At 45.0% G+C, this 24067-nt stretch overlaps 1 protein-coding gene across 9 annotated transcripts in view; it reads right to left on the reverse strand.

The window, feature by feature from the left end:
* CHL1 (cell adhesion molecule L1 like) overlaps positions 1-24067 on the reverse strand; it is a 146256-nt gene that overhangs the window by 40921 nt on the left and 81268 nt on the right. For 7 of the 9 annotated variants that reach the window (XM_063411329.1, XM_063411333.1, XM_063411328.1 and 4 more), the window contains 4 exons: positions 22969-23159; positions 14021-14143; positions 4256-4426; positions 1809-1856 (listed from right to left, as the gene is read on the reverse strand). In XM_063411329.1, the coding sequence (XP_063267399.1) occupies positions 1809-1856; positions 4256-4426; positions 14021-14143; positions 22969-23159 (533 nt within the window). The remainder of the gene's footprint in view (positions 1-1808; positions 1857-4255; positions 4427-14020; positions 14144-22968; positions 23160-24067) is intronic. The other 2 variants (XM_063411332.1, XM_063411336.1) reach the window with 1 other exon arrangement.

Genomic DNA, 24067 nt, shown 5'->3' on the forward strand with positions numbered 1-24067 from the left:
AACCCCACCTTTCCTGAGTTGAGCATCCCACAGAATTGTCCCTCCTGCTCCAATTATTAAATCTACAGTAATGGAGATACAATTTGTAGGGAAGACTGTAAAACAATAAAGCAAGATTGAGCTGTGTTTGATTCCAACAGCCCATTTGTTCCAGCCTGCCAAACAAGGGTTTTAGGATGAAAAATGCAGGGTTCAGTGGCTGCCCAGTTATCACTATCATAACAATTAGCACACTAATGAATCAGTCCCCAAATGGTGCTAAGTTCTTAAAAAAATAGCCACTTATGGATGATTTGGTAGAAGACCACATAGATCTCGCTGCACCATTTTGTCATTTTTAATTTTAATTTCCCCTTGCTTTGTCTCTGTACAGATCTGTGTCACAAGTGAGCTGCAACAGAGCCTGCTGGTGCCTCTGGACACGCTCACACATTTCCCATCTGCCAAAGGCAGATAAATCCCCTGACTTTGGGATTTTATGGAGGGAATGTGAACTCCCCACCACGAGTTCAGGCATCCCTTGGAGGGGAAAAAAGCTCCTGGAGTGGCACCAGCCCTGCCTGTCCTGCTCCCCAGGCAAAGTCAGAGGAGTGATGAGTGCTGCGAGTTATCCATCCCCACATTAGGAACTTTTACCACACAATACTAAAAATACCTTAAAGCAAATCATCTAAAATTACCCTCATAAGCCTTACTACAATGCACCTTTCGTAGTTCTATTTCTCCAAAGTATCTAGTCTTATTTACAAAACCATCCTTTGAAACTTGTTTCTAGTTCCATTTCTCCCTCAACAATGTCTGTCCTATTCCATCGCATTTCTAAGTCAGCATTTCCTATCTCAAAGTTTGCATGCAAATATATACTATATAAGGCTTCTATCAAGCTTTAAAGATTCTCAACAAATCCATTTCCCACACCAAAACACTCCAGGATAACTCCCTTTTCAGAAACCTCAGTGCTTGTCTGGCAGAGAAAAAAATCTCCTAGAGGAGGTTAAAATTGGGCATTAGAAAAAAAAAAAAAAAAAAAAGGACTCCTAAAAGCCATTTAACTGGAGAAATGAAGAGTCAAGAGCTACAGACTCCAAATTTCACATATTTGAAACAAAGGAACCAGGTGGAGGGTTGCAGCAGGAGCCACCTTGCTGCCTGCATGGAGAGCAGGACATTTGCAGGACATTTTCAGGACATTTTCAGGACATTTTCAGGAAATTTTCAGGACATTTCCAGGGTCTGCTCCACAGAGAGGGGAGGTGGGAACCCACAGGGGGAGAAGTGCTTTGCTGCAGTGTCACCGGTGCTGGTGACACAGCCAGGGCACCTCAGGGACAGAGCCACCTCCCATCCACCCCGAGGTGACGGGGACAGCCAGCACAGTCCCCAGACTCCATAAATCCACAGCCTGAGCTCATCCTGAGCAGTGCAGCCCCAGGGTGACCCCTGGGATGTGAATTCGTGGTGTCAAAGCTGCTGTCTCCTCTCAGAGCCCTCTGAACTGCCAGGAAATGATTTGGAGCATCCAGCTCTGGCTCCTGCTCTGAACTGATAACATGAGAAACCCAGAACATCAATGTCCTCACTTCCACCTCCTTACAAAGCTCCTTCCTCAAGTAAAAAACCTGCTTTTTTATTTAAAACCCTGCAGATTGCTCTCAGAAACTACAAGATGAGCCAATTGTGCTCCCTGGGCTGCTTAAATCCATCCCATGGCAATCAAGAGGCTTTTGTGATGTTTTTGAGCAGCTCCCATTTCACCTCAGCTGGTGGAGTCTCAGTTGAAAGGCTAAAAACAGATGCATTCAACTCACCCTTAGTAACAGCAGCGTTAGGTGAGCCTGAGTCATTAGCATGCTTTACTGAAATAAATAAAAATGACAACCAAACAAACATGCAGGGTTGAGACAGAATCAAAAGAAACCATAAATCAACCAAAACAAAACCATGCCCCTCCCCACCTCCCCGTTTCTGCCCCAAAAGAAAAAAAGAAGGAATGAAAAATATAAAGGAAAGCAACAGATGAGCAACAGAGTTTTGAAAATACAATGAAAATGCTTTAAAGGTTTGTGATATTCTGAAAAAAACCTCATGGGTGATATATAATCAGTATTTCATCCTTGCTATCTACAGTAATAAAAATCACTAAGTATTCACAAAGAGCAATGTTATAAAATATATCCATTCTCTTGTTTCTCATTGCTTATTTTTAATAATAATCCCTCACCAGGCCTTTGGCACTGAGTGGAGTGGGCAATGTCAAGCTGAGTTTACAGAACCCTTTCAGTTCATGCCTCTCATCTTTTCCTGGCCCAGATCCTGAGGCTTGGATGACAAGGTGGACACACTGAAGTGGCTTTTTGGGCCACTTCCAGGGCTACCAGCAGCCAAAACCCATCTTGTTTTTCTCTAATCTCTGTGTGCATGTGTGGGGCACTGAACCCATTTGAAAAGCGATGGAGAGCAACATTTAATTTGGATGTTTTTCTCACAATTATTATCCCAAGATACGGTCTAAGCACGCATTGAGCACACAAAGCCACTATTAATCCTTTATCTTTTTATCCCAACAAGAAAACTCTCAAAATCACGTATTAAACATGAGGGTTTCTTTCCTGAAGACAAAATTCTCCCTGGCTTTCTGGGCTGGGTAGGCCTGAAGGATCAGAGGTTTTAATGAACAACTGGAATATTTTATTCCCCACACATAATTTCCTCAAGGAACTGGAAACATCTCTTGTGTTTCTGATGTTTCAGGCTGCCTGGAACAACCTGGAAAAATCATTCTTCCAACCTCAGTGCTGCAGCTGGACCAAACCAGGCATTGCCCAGCAAGGAGGTGCCACAAAACCCCCAAAACCCAGTGAGGTCCCATCCCTGGGGCATGTACTGGACTCAGGAGCAGCAAAATTCCCTAATGCATCCTTGGCTTTCACTGTGGGACAGCAGGAGGAAGGACAGGGCACTTTTGGGGTCTGATTGTGATGCCTCAGGATTTCAGCTTTTATATTTCCCATGTATTTGTAACCCTGCAGTTCTTTAGTGCAGAACTCCAAACTCCACACACAGGGTGAGCTGCTGCTCCCCCAGTTTGGGCACACACAGCAATTCCTCTCCAGGCCTGGCAGTCAAGGACACCTCACTGCCTCAGGCTGAGAGATGGGAACAAAAGGGAGCTGGGGCAGCAAACTTGGGGTGAATGACTTCATTCCCTGGAGCTGGAATTGGGAGATGAAGCCCCAAAATGCAAATGGACCAAATTTATAATTGTCTGAAAAACTCATGACCATCGTCCACCTTGGGTGCAGCCCCTGGGAGGTTTCTGACTGCCCAAGGTGTGTGTGTTGAAGACCTTTAATAAATACCTGATTTTACCCTCTAAATCTTGTCTAGCCTCTGTTCCAGGTACCCATCCCAAGGCATCAGTCTCTGGCAGCCCAGATGGGACAGGAGAAGCTGATGCCTTGGGATGGCTGCCTAGAACAGAGCAAGGAGCTTTTCTCAGCCAAATTTAGCCCAAAGAACGAGGTTAATAACTGTGAAAAAGGCATATTGTATGTGTGGCTCTACGCAGATATTTACTATATGTAATCTGATAGATAGAAAAGTTATACTATATTAACATTAGAATAATATAGTGAATGTAGTTTTGTAATTAACAATAAGTTGTAGCACAATAGAAGCTGTGTATGTGTGTTATATTTTTTTGCTCAAGAAGAAAAATTCCTCAGCACAGAGATAACATTCACAGGGGCCCCTAAACCTTCTAGTGAAGAAGAATTTATGGCCTCTTATCCATAGAACCTAACTTTCTGAAGGACGTATACTCTCATGCGTTTTTTTTAATTAACAGAAAGCTTTTGTGACAAGAAATGGCTGAAAATTACTTGTTTTACGTAAGATATGAATAGTCATAAACTGAAAGCTTAAAAAAGAAGACTTCTCTTTGTTCTGAGCCCTTCTCCTTCCTGGCCTTTGTCTGGGAGGGAGAGAGGACAAAAGCCCGGGCTACCTTCTTTGCTCTTGTTGCCTCATTATTTGTCCTGTCTCTGAAAACTTTCTAAACTTTTATTACTGTATTAATATTTTTGTAACCAATTTTTATTCTTTATTAAATATTCCTAAATTTCAAAAAGCAAGTGATTGGCGTTTATCACAATAACACAGGGAATAAACTCAGCGAGGTGCCCTGTGCTGAGAGAGCCAGGCATGCCCACCCCTGCGTGCCCTGCAGCCTGGGGAGCTCAGAGCCCACACTTACAGCGGGACACCCTCAGCGTCATGGGCATTTTCTGCACGATGGTCCTGAGCCTGGGGAAGGCTGCAAAGCAGCAATAATCGCTCCTGCTGTCGCTCTCCTCCACGTTGGCAAAGTAGAGATCTCCCTTCAGGCTCATGGAGACCCTTTCGTCCTGTGGGATGTGCTGCAGGTCTGGCAAGGGAGAGAAATTGTGAGGTGGGGACAACAAAGGGCTGCTTCACCAAATGCTCCCTCCTGTGCTTCATTCCAGACACAGACAGGGGATGGAATTCTGAAGTAAAAGAGGCAGAAAACCCAGCAGAGCCAATGGGATATTTACCAATATTCAATGTACAAGTGATATTTTTAATATATATATAATAATAGATACCTATATAACTGATAAGGAAAGATTGATAATTAAAAAGCGGAGTTATTTTGCTTCCCAAAAGGCAGAAATTCCTGCAGAACACAAACACTGCAGAATAACGGGATAGAAACTCACAAGGACTAATTATATAATAACCTGGTGGATTATTTTTCCCGTAGGATCATAAATCAATCATCAATTTATTATGGAAAGAGGAAAACAATGATGACAGAAATAACCTATTGACACGTGATAGCCTCTCTCCTTTAAATGCAGGACTCCTCATCACGACTCACCAATATATGAATTATTTGATATCTCACATTTAATGAGGTGCTGTGTCAATGCACTCAATGTGAAAAAGGCATATTGTGTGTGTGGCTCTACGCAGATATTTACTATATGTAATATGCTAGGTAGAAAAGTTATGCAATATTAACATTTTAAATAATATAGTAAATGTAATTTTTAGCATTAAGTTTTAGTAATAAAAGAATTGTGTGTAAGATATTTTCTTTAGCTCAAGAAGGAAAAAAAAAAAGGGAGAGGCCCAGAGGTGTTTCTCAACAGAGATAACAGTTACAACAAGAAGAAGAGAACCCCCCCTTAGGACTTTCAGAAGACAAGAGGCATATCTCCCTGCATCCACAGAAGCCACCTGGTCAAACCAGACTGAATCCACAAGGGCCACCTGATCGAGCCAGACACCTGGACGCCAAAGATTAGAAGAGGGACTCTGGGCAAACGGGTCTGTCTTAAGATAAAGATTGCACAATCGTGAAATTTTGGTCTTCAAAAAGGGGACATTCCTCCCAAAGAGTGCCCTTCTCCTTCACGGCCTTTGTCTGAGAGGGAGGGGGGACGGTAGACCCGGGCTACCTTCTTTGCTCTTATTTGTCTCATTATTTGTCCTGTCTCTGAAAACTTTTAAAACTTTTATTATTGTATTAATTTTTGTAACCAATTTTTATTCTTTATTAAATTTTCATAAATTTCAAAAGGTGAGTTATTGGCATTTATCACAATTTGGTAGCAGAGGGATGGTTTAAAATACCCCCACTGTGAGTGCTGTGAGAGGATTAGAGACCAGGGAGACGCGTCCCGCCTGCATTAGGCGGCCTCGGCTCTGGTCCTCGCAGAGTACCCAGAAAGGGGTAAGATCCAAGGACAAAAAGGAGGCAATAAGGCAAAGAGAAGGGAAAGAATTCCCTAAAAACCGCGGTAACCAGCTCCTAACATCAAAGTGTACACGAAGAATAAAGACCCAAGAACAACGGAGTGGTAAGAATTGCTGGGATTGGGGGTGGCAGCGTTTGGCGCGGAACGGGGGCTGAAAGTGTGTGTGTCTGAGAGGCGGGCTGGGGTAACACCCGGACCTTCCAAGCGAGTGCGGAGTCCCCTACGCTGCGGTTCCGTTGTCCCGCGAGGGAGGCGGCCAGCACCGGGACGAAAGTGAATGGTAAAAAGGAGTGAGAGAAACCCCCCCAGGGAAAAGGTAAAGTGTGTGAAAAAAAGGGGACCCTAAAAAACTTTTGCTGGGATTGAGGAATTATTCCAAGAGCACCCAGGGTTGATAACCAGCTGGATTGGAGGAAGCAATTCTGAGACATCCAGGGTTATGTTAAATTCTGCAGAATGTAGGAAATAAACCCAAGAGCACCTGGGGTTGGGAAGGGAGAACCCCCCAACACTGTCAGATTGAGGGTTTTGTGAAGGGCATTGTCTGCCCGGGTTGATAACCAGCTGGATTGGAGGAAGCAATTCCGAGACATCCAGGGTTATGTTAAATTCTGCAGAATCTATGAAATAAACCCAAGAGCACCTGGGGTTGGGGAGAACCCCCAACACTGCCAGATTGAGGGTTTATGAAGGGCATTTTTCTGGCCAGGTACTCTTAAAGAGTGTAAAAGTGTGTGGAAAGTAAAAGGTACCTTGTAGTTGTGATTGTTTTGTTGTGTGTGAGAGTAAGTGAAAAATAGAGTGGAGTGAATGTGGATGAATGAAAGTATAGAAAGTGTAGATTTTTATTTTTTAAGCTTTATTATAGTTCCTCAGAGAAGGTAAATTGTATTAAGAAATAGTGTGGGAGAAAGGAGAAAAGTAGTTTTTGTGGGGGTAAAGGGAAGGTAAACAGAGACAGGGATGGGTAGAAAAGAGAAAATTTTGAAAGAAAAGGGATAGAAGTCCAGTGGGGAGAGACCATCGACAGAGATACCACCCTAAGATCGTCCCTTGGGAGTTGCATGAGTTGCATTGCCGGCTCCGGTGTTGGTGCCTGTCTCAGTCCCTGTGCTTGCCCCAGGTTCTGGCTTGTCGCTTGTTTCTGCCCCAGTTTCCATCCCAGGCACGAGTCCGCTGTTCGCAGCGGCAGCCCAGCCGGTTTCCCCCTGCCCCCCCCTCGCTGTTCGCAGCGGCGGCTCAGTCGGGACTGGCACCCCCCCGGTCCCTCCGCCCGCCGCTTCGGGACCGGCTGTCGCTTCTCTGCAGCGACGGTACCCAGCCCCCACCCCGGTCCCTCTCGCTGTTTTCCCGCAATGGCTTTTTCGGCCTCATTCCCAGTATTTGTTTGTTAATTTGTCTTAGCAGCGCTGAGCGTTGCCGCCACTGCCTTGCTTTTGTTGGAATCGGCGAGTACAGTCGCCATGAGCCACGTGGGGGGGTGACCGCGTGGTGGCTTAGCCGACCCTGGAAAAGCCCCCCAGCAGCAGCGGCAGCGGCAGGGCGGCCGGTTTCCCTCCCCTCCCCAGCCGCGGTGGTGAGTCCCCCTCCGCTTGCAGAGCGGGGGTGGGGGCGGCTGGTTCCCTCACCCTTCCTCCCAGCGGCGGCGGCGGGTACCCCCTCACACCCCCCCTCCCGTTCGCGGCGGCGGCGGGGCAGCGGGCTCCCCCTCCCCCCCTTCCCCCCTTCCCGGCGGCGGTTCCTCCGCTGTCGGCGTGTGGCGGGCTGGTCCGGTCCCTAGCTGCCTCAGTAGCGATTCCAGCTCCAGGTGCTGGGCGACTGCCGGAGGCGGCTGGGGCCGCCAGCGTGGGCCATGCGGGAACGAGACCGCATGGAGGAGACCGGAGATTGCTTCCCCTTCGGGAGTTCCGGTGGCAGACCCCGCCCATGCCCCGTCCTTGGAGGACCAGGGGTCAGTGATCAGTCCTCCAGGGCTTCCCACTTCCTGTTGGGGAAGCCGTTCCCTTGGAAACGGCAGTCAATGCAGATCTTCTCAGGAAGAAAGGGAGTGGGCAGAGAGGGACGGTGGCCGAGCGCCTCTCCTGCCGGGAGTAGGAGGACGAGCGAGGCTCTCGTCCCCGGTGGCAGTGGCGGAGAGGGGCGGCCGCCGCATTCCTGCACAGCCGTGCCATGGCAGAGGGGCTGCCCAGTGGAGGCGGCGGCGCCGAGCCGCGCGTGGGACGCGCAGCTCCCTGCCTGCCCCTCCTCCAGCTCACTTATCAGCGCCCACAGCTGCCCTTTTCCTTATGACCAAGTGACTCGGGTCATAGAAGTTTTAAAGATTTTTTCAGTGTTTCTCATGCGCTGGCCTTCAGTTTCTCTCAAATCGGTAGCCTGTAAACTCAGACAGTGTGCACACGTGTTCTGGGATATTTTAGGAAGGACTTGTGGTTTCTTTGAGAGGAAAGGAGACAGTGTCTGAAGCTGTGCTTTTTAAATAAATGGCTGCTGCTTGATGTGCTAACATTTTTCAAGCGTTTTTCACTTGATGAGAGAGAGCTTGGCCATGTGAAATCAGTGTTTAGTGCTTTTTAAGTGTCTCTTCTACAGCTGATGAATAGATGTGGAAGGAGGAGGAGTGAAGAAAGGGAAGTATTAGTGTTCACTGGATTATTTGCTTAGTCTATGTTATAAAATTAGACGTGTAGAAAATATTTTGGAAGATGCAGACAGGAGGAAGAGTTGGAATTTGTGGAAGGTACAATAGCAAGAAGAATTTGTTTGGTAGATATTTCAGGAAGGCATGGTGTAAGTAAAGATGCAGTAGAGTGGTGGGAGCAAGAAAAGAGTTTTGCCTGTCATCAGGGATGCGGTGATATAGAGAGATACCAGAATTTAGATAAGAGATGTTTTGTTAGTCCCAGGAACAAGGAGTAATTTATTGGGACGAGACTTCCAAATAAAATTAGGAATAGGAGTTATACCAGAAAATGGGAAGATGACAGCTAAAATATTGAAATTAGAACAGGAGGATAAAAAGAAAATTAAGAAGGAGGTATGGACTGCTGAAGGAAATAGGGGAGGATTGAATATTGATCCCATACAAGTTACAATTGAAAGAGAAGATTGTCCCATACGGGTGCGTCAGTATCCTATCTCATTAGAAGGACGGGAAGGTTTGAAGCTGGTAATAGAAGGACTGATAAGGGATGGTACACTAGAACCCCGTATGTCTCCTCATAATACCCCCATTCTTCCAGTAAAAAAGTCTGATGGAAGTTACAGGCTGGTACAAGATTTAAGGGAAGTAAACTAATTGTGTGCACGCCTCATGCAGTTCGAAATGTGTTAAACCAAAAGGCTGAGAAATGGTTGACAGACTCTCGGATGCTAAAATATGAAGCGATCTTGATAGACAGTGATGATTTGACATTAGAAGTAAATAAAAGCCTGAACCCAGCTCAATTTTTATATGGAGAACCAACAGATAACTTAATACATGATTGTCTAGAAATTATCCAATACCAGACAAAGATTCGAGAAGACCTTGAGGACCAGGCCCTTCTAGAAGGAGAAATAATTTATGTGAATGGATCCTCCAGATGCCTACAAGGGAAAAGAATGTCAGGATATGCAGTAATTGATAGGAAGAACATGCAAACTATTGAAAAAGGGAAATTACCTTCAAACTGGTCAGCTCAAACCTGTGAATTATATGCTCTAAAAAGGGCACTGGAACACTTAGCACGTAAAAGGGGTACAATTTACACTGACAGCATGTATTGCTTTGGAGTGGTACATACCTTTGGAAAATTGGGGAAGAAAGAGGTTTGCTGAATTCAAGAGGAAAAGGATTAGTACATGAGGGGCTCATTTTAGAAGTCCTAGAAGCATTAAAATTACCTGAAGAGATAGCTGTAGTACATATTAGAGGTCACCAAAAGGGAGTAACTCCAGAAGTAAGGGGAAATAATTTGGCAGATCAGGAAGCAAAGGATGCAGCAGAGAATGGAGTGGAAAAAGTAATGTTGGTATTAACTACCAATGAGGAGATGTTGGAAATTCCAAAATTTAGTGAAACAGAAGAAAAGAATTGAAAGAGATAGGAGGTGAACCAGATGAATCAAAGAAATGGAAACTTCTTGATAGAAGGCAATTACTTAATAAAGTACTTACTAGAAAAATATTAGAAGACATACATCAGAAAACTCACTGAGGTACCCAAGCTTTGTGTGATTATTTCTTAAGAAACTATGGGTGCATTGGGATTTATGGGGTAGCAAAAAGGGTAACTGAAAGATGTATAACTTGTCAAAAGATAAAATAAAAAGATAATGAAGAGAACTACACTGGAAGGTAAGGAATTAGCCCTTAGACCATTTCAAAGTATCCAAGTAGATTTTACAGAACTTCCTCAAGTTCAACGATGGAAATATATATTAGTAATAACAGACCATTTAACTCATTGGGTGGAGGCAGTTCCCACTGCCAAGGCTACTGCTAATGTGGTAAGTAAAACCCTTTTGGAAAAAGAATTAGTCCAAGATATAGAATGGTTAATAAGAAAGACTTGGGCAGAGGAACACATTTTATGCCAAAAGTATTACAACAATTAATTCAAAGCTTTGGGGACCCCAGGCCCAGCAGCTCTGGCTCTGTAAGAAAACCCTAGCAGAAGCGAATGAATGTCTTTGTCCCCAAGAGGGAAATCCCAGAAGCCCCAGGGTGTCCTTGGGGAAGTGTTCCTGAGTTCTGCTTCTGTTTATTATTAATGCTAAGGTTGGTGTTGTTTGTTAACCTGTGTATACACACCAGAAAGGAACTATTATTATAGTCCCATATCTTCACCTGAGAGCTCCCTAATTTTCAAAATTACAATAATTTAGAGGGAGAGAGTTTGAATTCTTCATTCCAAGGGTGGCTCCAGCTTTCCCTGGCAGACACCTGTCTTTCAGACAAAGACAGGACCATTTTTTGTTATCATTTAGAACTTAGTTATAATATAAAATTTAAGTGTAATACTTATAACAACATTTTAGCATTGTGCAGCTTGTATTCCAAGATTTTGTTAAAACCTATGATCAATTTAATGTGCTGCCATTTCTGTCAGCTATATGGTGCACACACAGATAGATTATGTTGTGTCAAAATATAATTCAAAGGAATTATAAATTGCACCATATCAAAATTGTTGTGATTAATATCTCTAACTCCAAAATGAGAAAGTCCTTTTCAGAACCGAGGCTGCGATCCAGACCAAGGAACGAGGGTGGATCCACGCCAGCAGAATCAAAGGACCTGTAGGAAGCCTAAGGAGTGGACAATATCATCGGAACCGGGTGATACGAAATTAACCCTAAAACGGGAATGAGAGGTGATGAACTGGGGAGATCCGCATGATCCAGGAAACATACACAGGATCACACCAGACTGGGAAGCTAGACCGAGTTTGCACCAGTGGTTTCAAATACCACCTGGGAAAACTTTGAGACACCTCCGGTACCCTCCCTGGGAAGGAATACTTCCACCACAGACAGGAGGATCGGGATTGTTTCGGACAGAAAACCCCTGTGTTTTTGCCTTAGCCTGTGATTTATATAAAGAGGAGGGGGAAGGACAACCTCATACATTGCCAAGCCAAAATACCCTGTTTGATTCACCCAAATACTGGACATGCTGGTTGGTGTAAATGTAAATGTTTGAGCTGTGGGAAAAATTAGTACTGTAGTTCACACAAACGACGCTCTCGTTGCATGAAGCGTAGAGTGTCACCTGAGCCCCCTATCCAAGAAGAATTTGAAACAACTAAAATAATAACTTTGTTGTATGGATGGGAATTATTAGTGCCTGTTGAATGAGAGGTGGCTGAGGAAAAGTGGGAGACCACGGTTAAGGAGTGTCAAGAACGATTTGCCTGGAAATTAGCTAAGAGAAAGTGACAATAGAGGAGAGGGCAAGACCAGATTGGCCTCTATAATCGCCACCGAGAAGATCACATACACCTGCTGTGGGCTGCAACCCCATAGGCATGGGAGGTGGGACTATAAGCCATACTGGACCTCTCCTGGTTCTGTCACTCATTTTCTGGCTCTTCCCTTTTGGGATGCTGACCGGGCCATGCTACAGGTGTAACCAAAACTGTATATGGAAAAGACACCGAGGCTCCTTCTTTATTTCTCACACTCATATCAACAGTCACTGTTATAACCCTTCCAGATTAGGAAACTGCATGTACAATTGGAAAAGTATTGGATTGCAGAGAATTTAAGGGGAAGTGAATGTGCAAAAGGGGACAAATGGATGTGTTTCACCCACATTACTAGGAGTAAAGCAAAGGATTTGGTAAAAGAACAATTGATAGACAAAAAAAAAAAAAAAAAAAAAAAAAAAAAATTAGGCCAACACCATCACCTAAACCTGTACCAATTTCACTTGACGGTTTGTATAAGAAATTGGAACAACAATTAGAGAAAGAAATAGATATTTCACGGATGGGTAAAAATCTGTTTGTGGAATTGGGGGAAAGAATAAGTAAGGAACTTAACGTAACCAATTGTTGGGTCTGTGGAGGGGCTTTGATGTCAGAAGAATGGCCATGGAAAGGCAGCAGCCTAGGCCCAATCGAGCTCCTTAAGTGGAACCAAACAAGTATAAGGGGAGAAAATCGGCCAGAGGGACGGATTTTAAGTTCAGTGGTCATAGGGGAGGAATGTCTTTGACGTGGAGGAAAAAAGTTCCTCCATGAAGTAGGAAAAACTCCCTGTAAAAGATACAAGGTTAGTAATAGAACCTCTGTATGGTGGATCCCAGAAGAACCTACCATGTACTGGACCCAAAAAAAAAAAAAGAAAAAAACAGAAATTGTGAATATAATAATAAAATCAGGCTTTTTCAATGTAATGATACAGGAAAGAATCCTTATGTTGGCATCCCAGAGATTTCTAAATTTTGGGAGAATATGGATGAGCAAAAATTGGACTATTGGAAAGCTCCAGACGGTTTGTTCTGGATATGTGGGAAAAGGGGCGTATCCAAAACTCCCTCTCAGTGGAAAGAGAGCTGTATTCTAAGAATCATACAGCCAGGAATTTTTCTTTTTTGCCTAGACCTGAAGGGGATTAGTTTATGAATATTTCCCCCTTGTTTGATCCCTTGTTTTATCAGATTAATCACTAGTGTAGTTCAAGGTATGCAATTAGTGACCTTGGATCAAAAGATGGATACAACAAAAACGGTACAAAAGATTATGGTCTTAAGGAAACAAAACAGAGTAGAAGACCCCCTCCAGGAAGCTAGACTGATTTATGAAGAAAATGAACATAGAAGGGATGCAAGAGAGCAGTAAATATCGCTCGAGCCAATTATATTATAAAAAGAAAGAGGAGGGATTGTGAAAAAGGCATATTGTGTGTGTGGCTCTACGCAGATATTTACTATATGTAATATGCTAGGTAGAAAAGTTATGCAATATTAACATTTTAAATAATATAGTAAATGTAATTTTTAGCATTAAGTTTTAGTAATAAAAGAATTGTGTGTAAGATATTTTCTTTAGCTCAAGAAGGAAAAAAAAAAAGGGAGAGGCCCAGAGGTGTTTCTCAACAGAGATAACAGTTACAACAAGAAGAAGAGAACCCCCCCTTAGGACTTTCAGAAGACAAGAGGCATATCTCCCTGCATCCACAGAAGCCACCTGGTCAAACCAGACTGAATCCACAAGGGCCACCTGATCGAGCCAGACACCTGGACGCCAAAGATTAGAAGAGGGACTCTGGGCAAACGGGTCTGTCTTAAGATAAAGATTGCACAATCGTGAAATTTTGGTCTTCAAAAAGGGGACATTCCTCCCAAAGAGTGCCCTTCTCCTTCACGGCCTTTGTCTGAGAGGGAGGGGGGACGGTAGACCCGGGCTACCTTCTTTGCTCTTATTTGTCTCATTATTTGTCCTGTCTCTGAAAACTTTTAAAACTTTTATTATTGTATTAATTTTTGTAACCAATTTTTATTCTTTATTAAATTTTCATAAATTTCAAAAGGTGAGTTATTGGCATTTATCACACTCAACAATTTAACTTTGGGTCATGTAAAACCAGATCTCCATCTTCTGTTTTTTTAATTTTGTTCTTCAATATCCAGATATTTCTCCCAAGCAGTTGCACAAGTACAATTCCTATCCCTGATGAATCTGCAATGAAACTGCTCTGAAAGACAAAACTTTGAGTCCCCTCGTAGGAATTGTGCAAAAGCCATTAACTCACCAATATTCATCCAGTAGATATGCAAAGGGGGGATGCCTTTCGGGGGGTTGCAGTGCAGGATCACAGAATCTCCATGCTCCACATCCAGAGGCTCGATTTTTTCTTTGGGGAACTTTGGTACACCTGCACAAAAAACAGCAAAGAAGTTCCTCTTTTATTGGAACATTTTGAAATGTTGCCTTTTGCTTTCCCCTTGATACAGTTTTAATAAAATATTTACCTTTACATCATTCTTTGCATTCTCTGCCTTTAACAGGGATTTTAATTGCCACAGAGGCACAGAGTAATGGTGAGTTATACTCAGAGCAGGGAATCTCTGCATTCTGGGACACTCAGGATAGGAATCCTTTCATTCACACAGTTCTTGGAGCATCCTCTCCAAAGCCAGGCACTGAATGGGGATGTTTACACTCGTTTGTGATGTCCTGGGCTTTACTTTAACATAATTTTCTTTTCAAACACTCTCTTTAGCTCCTTTGTGCTGTCTGGAAGGGACACTCTGGAAGGGACACTCCAGGCCACAGGGTCCCTAAGGACGAGCCTGGCACAGAGGGCTGTGCACTGCTGGCCCCAGCTGCTCCCAGGGGATCAGAAACCAGCAGGGAATGTTCTGGAAAGCCTTGGATAAAACATGGACCCCCTGCGAGCCACTGCAGGTGGGTCAGACATCAGGCTTGTGCCTGGAGCTGTCCCAGCTCTTCTCTGCAGCCCTCCACGACCAGGCAGAAGTTTCCAAAGAAGGAAAAGGGGGTTCAGTTCTACCCCTGACTTTTATGGAAAGGCACCAGAACTTTCTGTGTTCCTCTCACCCTGCACAGGGGCACTGGCTGGGCTTTGGAAATGTTTCTCAAAACCTGTGGATGTTTCTATTGGCAGCAAGCCAAAAGCCCTCCTAAAACATTAAGTATTTAAAGAGCACAGAGATGCTCAGGGATTTTTTGGGTGTCACAGCCAGGTGTCAGATGCTTCTCTGACACCTGTGCAAGGATTTTGTTCCTTGGTTTTTCTGTATTGTTTGTTATTTTCTCTATTATTAAAACCTTTGCTTCACAAAACACACCCAAGGAGCCATCTCACAATATTACTAGGACACTGTGGAGGCTGCAGGTCAGCCCTCAGACCTTGATACATCCTCATGGGGCTCATTACACCCTGGCCATGTTTAACACTGCATCACCTCAGCATCCCCAGCAGCAGAGCAAGGCTGCTGTGAAGCCTCTGCTGCCTCCTCACCGTGGATTCCTGCAGGCTCAGGGTGCAGGGACAGCCCTGGCACAAAGCTCACAGGGCTGCACGAGGGCTGCTCTAGCTGGGCTTAAACACAGCCTAAATTGTTAATGGGTCAGTGTTCCACCACCCACAGCACCTGATGCCAGCCTGTCCAAAGCCTGACCCGTGCCTGGCACACCTGGGCAGATCTGGATGCCCAAAATGCCACTGGAGCTCCTGTGGGGAAACAGGGAGCAGGGCTGGGCTGGAGATGATCCCAGGGAAGGCAGCCTGCAAAATGGAACCACTCCTTGAAGGATCTGAGCCTGGAGATGATTCCAGGGAAAGCAGCCTGCAGAATGGAACCACTCCATGAAGGATCTGAGCCTGGAGATGATCCCAGGGAAAGCAGCCTGCAGAATGGAACCACTCCTTGAAGGATCTGAGCCTGGAGATGATCCCAGGGAAGGCAGCCTGCAAAATGGAACCACTCCTTGAAGGATCTGAGCCTGGAGATGATCCCAGGGAAGGCAGCCTGCAGAATGGAACCACTCCTTGAAGGATCTGAGCCTGGAGATGATCCCAGGGAAAGCAGCCTGAAAAATGGAACCACTCCTTGAAGGATCTGAGCCTGGAGATGATCCCAGGGAAGGCAGCCTGCAAAATGGAACCACTCCTTGAAGGATCTGAGCCCGGGCAGCTTCAGGGCTGACGTCGCCTCCCGCTTTCGTTTCGGGCAAGTTCAAACCGGCCAAAGTTTCACTTCAGACCAGCAAAATGAGCAGCAATTAAACAGCAGAGGATGGGGAAGGTCCTGGCTGTGCAGAGTCAAACTGGCAAATTACTCTGGCCACTGCTGATCCTCCATTCCCATGGTTCACACACCATCAGCAAAGCCTTTCCCAGGAGTGTTTGAAGAGGTGTCACGGTGGGATTTTAGGGGATTCTCCAGAGCTGGAGTTGGCAGTGCAGGTTTCCATCTTCCCCATGGCTGCTCCACTCACAGCCCTTGATCTGTGTGTGCTCAGAGCCCTCCTGGCCCCTCAGCCTTCCTCAGAGTCACTGAACCCCCCTGCCCTCCCCTGTGCCCTGGCAGAAGCAGCGCCCAGAGCTGTGCTGGGTTCTCTGTGCCTCTCACCACATCCCTGGGAGGGATCCCATGGAATATTGACACAGTGACACAACAGCCTCAGTGCTGTCCCTGCACACACATCAGGGGCATTTTCCAGTGGCCATGAGTGCACTGAGAGCTCTGGACAATGCTGAACACTTCCAGGGCAGTGGAATTTTATTTTGTGTGATGCTGTGGAGTCTAACTCAGCTATGATCATTTCTGTGATCAACAAATCAGTGAGAGCAACTCCACAACTCCAGACATCAGTGCTCCAGCAGGGAATCTGCAACACCACAGTGCAGGAGGCAGAGGAAAGGAGAGGGGGGAAATGCAGGGCTCTGAGGACACTTCACACATCTCAAGATTGGTAAACATGAAAAGAAGCAATCACTCCAGTGCTGATTGCCTGAATGCAGACTGCAGAGATTTTTATCTCCAGGAGAGTTATTAATAGGTGAGGAACTCTTAGGAGAGGCAAAATGCAGCTAATGAGCATCACACACCCTGTAGGTGAAATTTCAGGTAAAAAAAAAAGAGCTGCATATTCATATTCAGTACCTTCAGTAACCTGCACTCTTCGGGCCCTGGGAAATTCATCTGCTGACTGCAGAGGTGGAATATTTCCCAGCAGGAAAAAGCCAATTTCTTGATCTAAAGCTTATTTATTCCCCAAAGCACGTCACTCACAACAAAACTTTAAATAAGCTGGATCAGGTGAAGGATAAGGGATTTCTGACCCAAGCAATGAGATCAGCAAATGGACTGATATGGGATGACTTATTTAGGACACTGGAACCCCTTGTTCAAACCCATTTTTTGCCTCATTTAGCAGAACTAAATCTGGGTTTCTGATATCCCAGCTGGGTGCCATAACCACTGGGCTTCTCAGTGAATTTCTGTGGCCAGTAATTACAGAATTATACAGAAATTTACTGTGTCCCACCAGGGGACAGTGACAAGTCACAGCCCTGGTGTCATTAGCTGGCAGCACAGACATTCATCTCCAACCTGGGCCCAGATGTTGGCAGCTGGACTTCACTGGGGAAGCAGCAATTTGACCCCAAATGTCCTCCACCTCCAACAAGTACCTGCTCCACAGGTGATCAGGGCATTTGATGGGTTTTTTGGGGTTTTTTTTTGCTTAGTACACCACGAAAAGCACTGAAAAACTTTGATTTTCATCCTCATAATTAATACATTTGAATAGTTTAATCCTTGAAGCTTTGCAAGAGATGAAAACTCATGATAAATTCCTAAGCCAAACCTTCTGACAAGCACCATTTTTTTTGCTGGGGTCCCACTGGTCTCGAAGACTAGAAAAATACCTGCTCCTGAATTCAGATTTATTAAAAATAAAAAGCCTCTGTCGCATTAGACTTTGCCTTTTGCACATCAATCTTCAGGACGTGCATGCAGGCAATATTTTGGATCTTTTTGCAGGGCTCCTATGTTCTAATTAGAGGACATTCCAGCATCAATCACCACTGATTTGTTGATCACAGAAATGATCATAGCTGAGTTAGACTCCACAGCATCACACAAAATAAAATTCCACTGCCCTGGAAGTGTTCAGCATTGTCCAGAGCTCTCAGTGCACTCACGGCCACTGGAAAATGCCCCTGATGTGTGTGCAGGGACAGCACTGAGGCTGTTGTGTCACTGTGTCAGTATTCCATGGGATCCCTCCCAGGGATGTGGTGAGAGGCACAGAGAAGCCAGCACAGCTCTGGGCACTGCTTCTGCCAGGGCACAGGGGAGGGCAGGGGGGTTCAGTGACTCTGAGGAAGGCTGAGGGGCCAGGAGGGCTCTGAGCACACACAGATCAAGGGCTGTGAGTGGAGCAGCCATGGATGGAAACCTGCACTGCCAGCTCCAGCTCTGGAGAATCCCCTAAAATCCCACCGTGACACCTCTTCAAACACTCCTGGGAAAGGCTTTGCTGACCAAGGGCTTTTCCCTGACTCCAAACCCAGAACTGAAGTGCTCTGACAGTGTGTGAACCATGGGAATGGAGGATTAGCAGTGGCCAGAGTCATCTGTGCAAGGGGCCAGGATCTGCTTAATCCCTGGGGTGAATCAAAGTTTAATGACCGAGCTGTGCTTGAGACCAGGCTCAAGCACCACTGGTAAATTTGGGGGGTGGGAGAAAACCCAGAAAGGAGCCTGAGTCTCTCCTCATCCTTCAGAAAATGCAGTTTCTCAACCTACAAAAACAGCAGGGAGACCAACACAGTGCAATGGGAATGGTTCATTTGAGTTTAGCAGAAATAGAGATTCAGAAATGCAGCAAGCAGAGCTGGGAACTCCAGTTCCCAACTCCAGATTTACTCAGGGATCCACTCAGGACACCTTGTGTCCATCTTAATTTTTGTCCTCCAGCTCAGTTTTTGTCCTACTGCTGATCACAATGACCTCACACTAAAACTGTATCAATTATGGCAATTGATTCCAGTTTATGTGAGAATGGAGCCCACTCCATCGGGTGTTTCACATGTTTTGGGGTCAAGTGTTGAGAAATTGAACAAAAGAACAGCATTTCTCCAGGTAACCCATCCTTGAGATCCCTGTGTCTTGTTTCTGCCAATATCAGGTGTAAAATGGGAGTGAATTCAACCAGCAATCAGCAAATACATTGTGAAATTATTGGAGGAAAGCATCACTGTAACCCAGGTCTGGTTTTATAACTTTCCCTGTGGATTCTACTGAAGATATCCTGGGGTAAAGGAGAGCTTATCCTGATCCATCATGGATATCTCACATTTTTTCTTACAAATAAACCCTTAAAGGATGTGGCAAAGCAGAAACAGTCAAGAAATTTCTATAACCTTGAAATTTCCAGCTCCTTAGACAATTAAATTAGTATTTAATTATGATTTTTCATACAGATCTGTATCTTGTACAGCAAACAGCCCAACATTTTAAGGAATCTTAACCACGACTTGCAGTCCCTGATGTTGAGCTGCTCTGAGTGAAGCTTGGGAAGTTTCCAGGGCTCATCTCCGTGCCTCAATTGATATTCTGATCCATGGAGAAGGAGCAGTGGTTAAATCTGCAATTTCCATTGCAGCCTTTGAACTGTTTATGAGATATGACCCTGTTGTTTATGGATTTTTTAATTGCTGCCTTAAATTGGAAAAGTTAGCAAAGCCTGGCTGTCAGGAGGAGCGTGGCTGGGAGTGCACTCGCTCCTGAAGATGTGGAAGGGAATCAGGAACAGCTTTTTTCTGTGTAAATCTCTGTTATCCTTTCCAAAATGATGGCCACAGGGAAGAATCAGAGCCAGCCCAATGATTTAGGTGGCCAGAAAAGCTGCTATGGGTGAAGGTCACTGGCTTAGGGGGAAAGGGGGTTAAATTTCATTCCCATCACCTGCAAAGTCCCAGTGATTTGCTCTCTTCTGTTTTCTTTTCCTTAAAGGCTACACCAAAGCCTTCACAAAACTGAGACCTCCTACTTCAGTATCAGCTCAGTATCTCTTACTGATTTCAGGATGTTCACACCTGGGTGTTTGAATATTAACTCAGGCCTGGCTTTCTTTGGGAATTCTTGCACTGACATCACTGGCAGAGCACAGCCTGCCACGGGGTAATTTTACATTCAGCCAATATTTCCATCCCCAGGTCTCTGGTCTTTTGGAGCAGCAGCTTTAGAAACACCGAGCATAAATCTTAACTCAGTCTGCCATGCAGAGTCTTTTAGAGCACAGTTAATTAAAGAAGTTTAAACCGTACTTCTTCTCCTTCCCCTGGCACTGGGCCTGCTCACTAATTCAGGCAGCAGATTCCCGAAATGCTGGAGGAGGGGAGCTGAAGTCTGTGTTCTCACCATTTCAATTCATTTTCATGCTGAATGTATCTTGTAACAATCTGGCCTTTGTTAGTGCTGCAAACACATCGAGATCCTCGGAGCCCATTCTTCCCCCTCTCCTTAATGTCATCCTACATAGGGGAGGTGGGGTATTTTCATTATGTAGGTGAGATTTAATGATCATTTCTGCTGACATTTCTATTGCTTCCCTGGAATGACTACTGCGAGTAAACATTCTTTTGTTCTCCTTTTCAGCAGCAGCCTCACAGACCCAGTGTTCTGCTTCTGCAGTGGAAATGTAATTTATGAAAGAAATGCCCTGCTCTGCCTCGCTGGGGTTTTCTTCCCTTCCCTGGCACGGTGACTCTGCCAAGGAGCTTTACATCTGACCTGAATGCAGCTGGCACAGCTCTGCCACCCCTGCATCACTGCCAGGAATGCACGGAGTGATCCCACATGTACCAGTCCTGCCTCAGGACCTGGGCGTGAGCAGAGGTGATTTATCCCCAGTCCATCCCCAGCCCCTCCTGATTCCCAGCAGGGCTGTGCACCAGCAGCTTTCACTGGGGCACGGCTGTAGAGCCTCCAGCACCTCAGAAAATCAAAGGTGCCTTCTGAATCCTTCCTTCTCCCTTCTGAATCCTGATTTAATTTGCAGCTTCTACACTGCACCCATAAATGAAAGGACTGATGGCAGGAGAGTTGTAATAACAGCAAATGTGCTTTAAGAGATGTGTGACTGGGGTAAATCCCTCTAATACATTATCTGCACCATGTAGGGTTTTTTCTGGGTTTAGGACTTTGCATATATTAGCACTAAAATTCCTCTTGCTCTTGATAACAACCATGTTTGTAACCTCTCCATAATTTTGTTGCCACCCACTCCCAATATATTTAATATCTACTTAAGCCACTCTAGACTGGTTTTCATTAAAAGCAAAACATCTCCTCTCTGAATACAGATTCAGTAATCCCAAATACAGACATGAACTCCTTGTTTTCCATCTTTAACATCCTTTTTAGTTCAGCAGCAATGGAGTATCAGAACATTCTGCTGCTGGAGGCACAAACATGACACTGAGCACTTTAACTCCTCTCAAATGTCATGAGTTGGAGATATTTTGCTTAAGAGAAGTTGTGTTAACCCCACTGCCCTGGCCAGAGTCCAAAGTGAAAAACTGTGTCCTGTCTGAAGTTTAACTGCATCACTCTCCTGCCCCTGCCTGAAGCTCCAGCTGCCCTGTCCTACCTGTGGAGCTCAATAAACCTCAGTTTACTGCCCCAAAGCTTTCTGCAATTCTCCCCTGCTCTGGAAGCTCTTCCCTGAAACAGCTGCAAGGTGATGGAGACTAAACCACAGAGCAACCCCTGAAATGCTGCTAATTCCTCACCAGACTCCAAGCTCTGCACCAGGGATTACTGTGCTGCACACTGCAACGTGGAATAGATTTCCAAGGAAAAAAGAAATCCATAAAACTGGATGGAAGGAAAATAAAGCATGTCTTTCATCAGGAGCACTCATAAAATACATTTACATAAAATACATTTCCATGGCATCCTCAGCAGCTCCCTCCCAGGAACCCTCCCAGCCCTGGCCATGTCTTGTTTTCAGTGTGCCCCCAGCACCACGACTCTCCCAGCCCTGGCTATGCCTTGAATGCTTCTCAGGATAATTTCCTGTGCTGAAGGCAGGACAGAAAGGTTCATTCATGTTTCTCCTAGCCCATTTCATCTGCACTGATCTGCCAGAAGTGGTTTTTGCACAAAAGCAGCCACCTCCTGTCACTCTGGGGCTGAGAAGGCTGGGGATGCATCCCCTGCCACATGGATTCCACCTCAGCATGGAGCTGTCAAGATATTTGATAACAAAACATTGTAGGAGCTTGAAAATGCAAGATTTAATCTGAAAAAAATCCACTGCACTGCTGCTTTTCTCCATCTCTGCCACTGAACTGCATCACACAACCTGCTGCAGGCTCTCACCCTGCTCCCTCGTGGAGCTGGGGCAGTTCCTTGTCCTTCCTGCTCCCCCTGGGAAGATTCTGCTTCTGATTCCCCTCTTTTCATTTCGTCTGCTTCAATCCTGAATTTAGAACCAGAATGTGGGCTCATATTCCAAACTACAGGCAATGAGCTGGGTTGGTACAAACCAGTTGTGTCAGCTTTGGGACACGGCTGGATGCTGAACCTGGCTGGGCCGGGTTAAGGGTTGGGCTCATTGTTTTAAAGAGTTTAAAGTTTGCCAACCTTAATGATTCTTTGATTCTATCCATAAATTTCATCCCACTTCTACCAACCTGGTCCTCAGTCCCCCATTTCCCCCTCTGCCCTTCCTCTGTGCTAACAGTGGAAGCACAAATTTCTAGGATCAGTGATTTTCCCTGCTTTGATTTTAAGCTTATTTTCCATTCAGTTCCAGGGCTTTATTCTTCTCCCCATCAGTATTTATCCCAAACCCTGAATGCTGCTGACATCAGATTAATGAACTCACAGCTGATCAAATCACTTCCCCTGGAGCTTTCAAACATTTGCATCCGTTGCTATTTTGCAGTAATAACCTGTGGGAGTTGATAGTTCAGTGGTCTGAAATTCTGCATCCAGATTTGGTTTCTGTCCTCAAAACTGGGGATTAAATTAAATCATTCCAAGGAGAAAATACAATTATTTTCTTTGAATGCTCACTGAACAACAAACAACTCGTATCTTGCCATGCAGCACCCTAGTGAGGGGCCCCTTCCCATTTATTTTGAGGAAGGACAGTTCTCATCTTAACAATAAATGTAATAATTAGAAATTAAACCAGAAGTAAAGCCCTTACTTGGAACAATCAGCTCGATTTCTTCTGACATGGCAGTTCCCAGCACGTTGGATGCAAAGCAGCGATATTTCCCTTGGAAATTGTTGATGAGCCCTCGATTTTGGATCACAAAAGTCCCAGAGTTGTTGGATGGAACTATCCTCGGGTCAGACGATAAATCAAACGGTTTTCCATCCTTGGTCCAGTTAAAGCTGAAAAACAAAAGGAATGTTACAGTGGGCAGGCCCCAGGACAGGATTTTGGTATTGATCAGGGGTAAATGTGGGGCCAAGAGGGTTTTATCAAAATAAAACTCCATGTAAGAGGGGAGAGTTGAACGGCACAACGCCCACTGTGCTCCTCTGCCTCGTGCTGCCTCCTGGGCACATCTCTCCTTCCACTCTCTGCCCTTGGCCAGCTGGCTGTGACACCAGCACAGAGCTTGCAGCAAGGACAGGGACAGTGACAGGCACCTGGGAAAGCCACACACTGCCAGGACCTGGAGGGCTGCAAAGGCTGTGCCTGGAGTGGGATTGCTGCTTTGGCAAAGATCCACCAGAGCTTCTCCCACCCTCCACCATGGCTGAATCAGGAGAAAATGAGATGATTCCACTGAGTTTCTCCTTGCCACAGAACCATTTGTAGTTTTGATTTCATTTTGAATGAAATCGCATCATTTGATGAATGCTGAAAGAATTGTCACAGCTCCTGTACCTGCAATTCTCAGGTGGATTGAAATTTGCCTAAACTGATTTAAAATCAGACAGCTGGAAATTACAGTGCAACATCAATTTAGTGGGAGATGTACCTTACTTTTTGTTGTTGTTTTAAGAGAATAAATAATGTCAACAAAATGTTTTGGCACTTCACTGCTCTTGGCAAAACTGCCTTGCTCCAGGATGGAGGGAATATGGGATCCCCTCACATAACAGGCACTATCACATCATTTAAATACACCAGGAAACTTTTCATTGATGCACTGAAAAAGAGTGGAACAAAGGGAGTTTGTTATCATGCTACAAATCCCCATTCAGAGCTCAATTAAAAATTACCAAATCTCCTTGATCTAAATAAAAGAATGCCTATTAAAGTTGAAATTGTATTGCAAAGAAAGGAGAAG

This window comes from Prinia subflava, chromosome 14 (assembly GCF_021018805.1).
Source record: "Prinia subflava isolate CZ2003 ecotype Zambia chromosome 14, Cam_Psub_1.2, whole genome shotgun sequence".
Taxonomy (NCBI): Eukaryota; Metazoa; Chordata; class Aves; order Passeriformes; family Cisticolidae; genus Prinia; species Prinia subflava.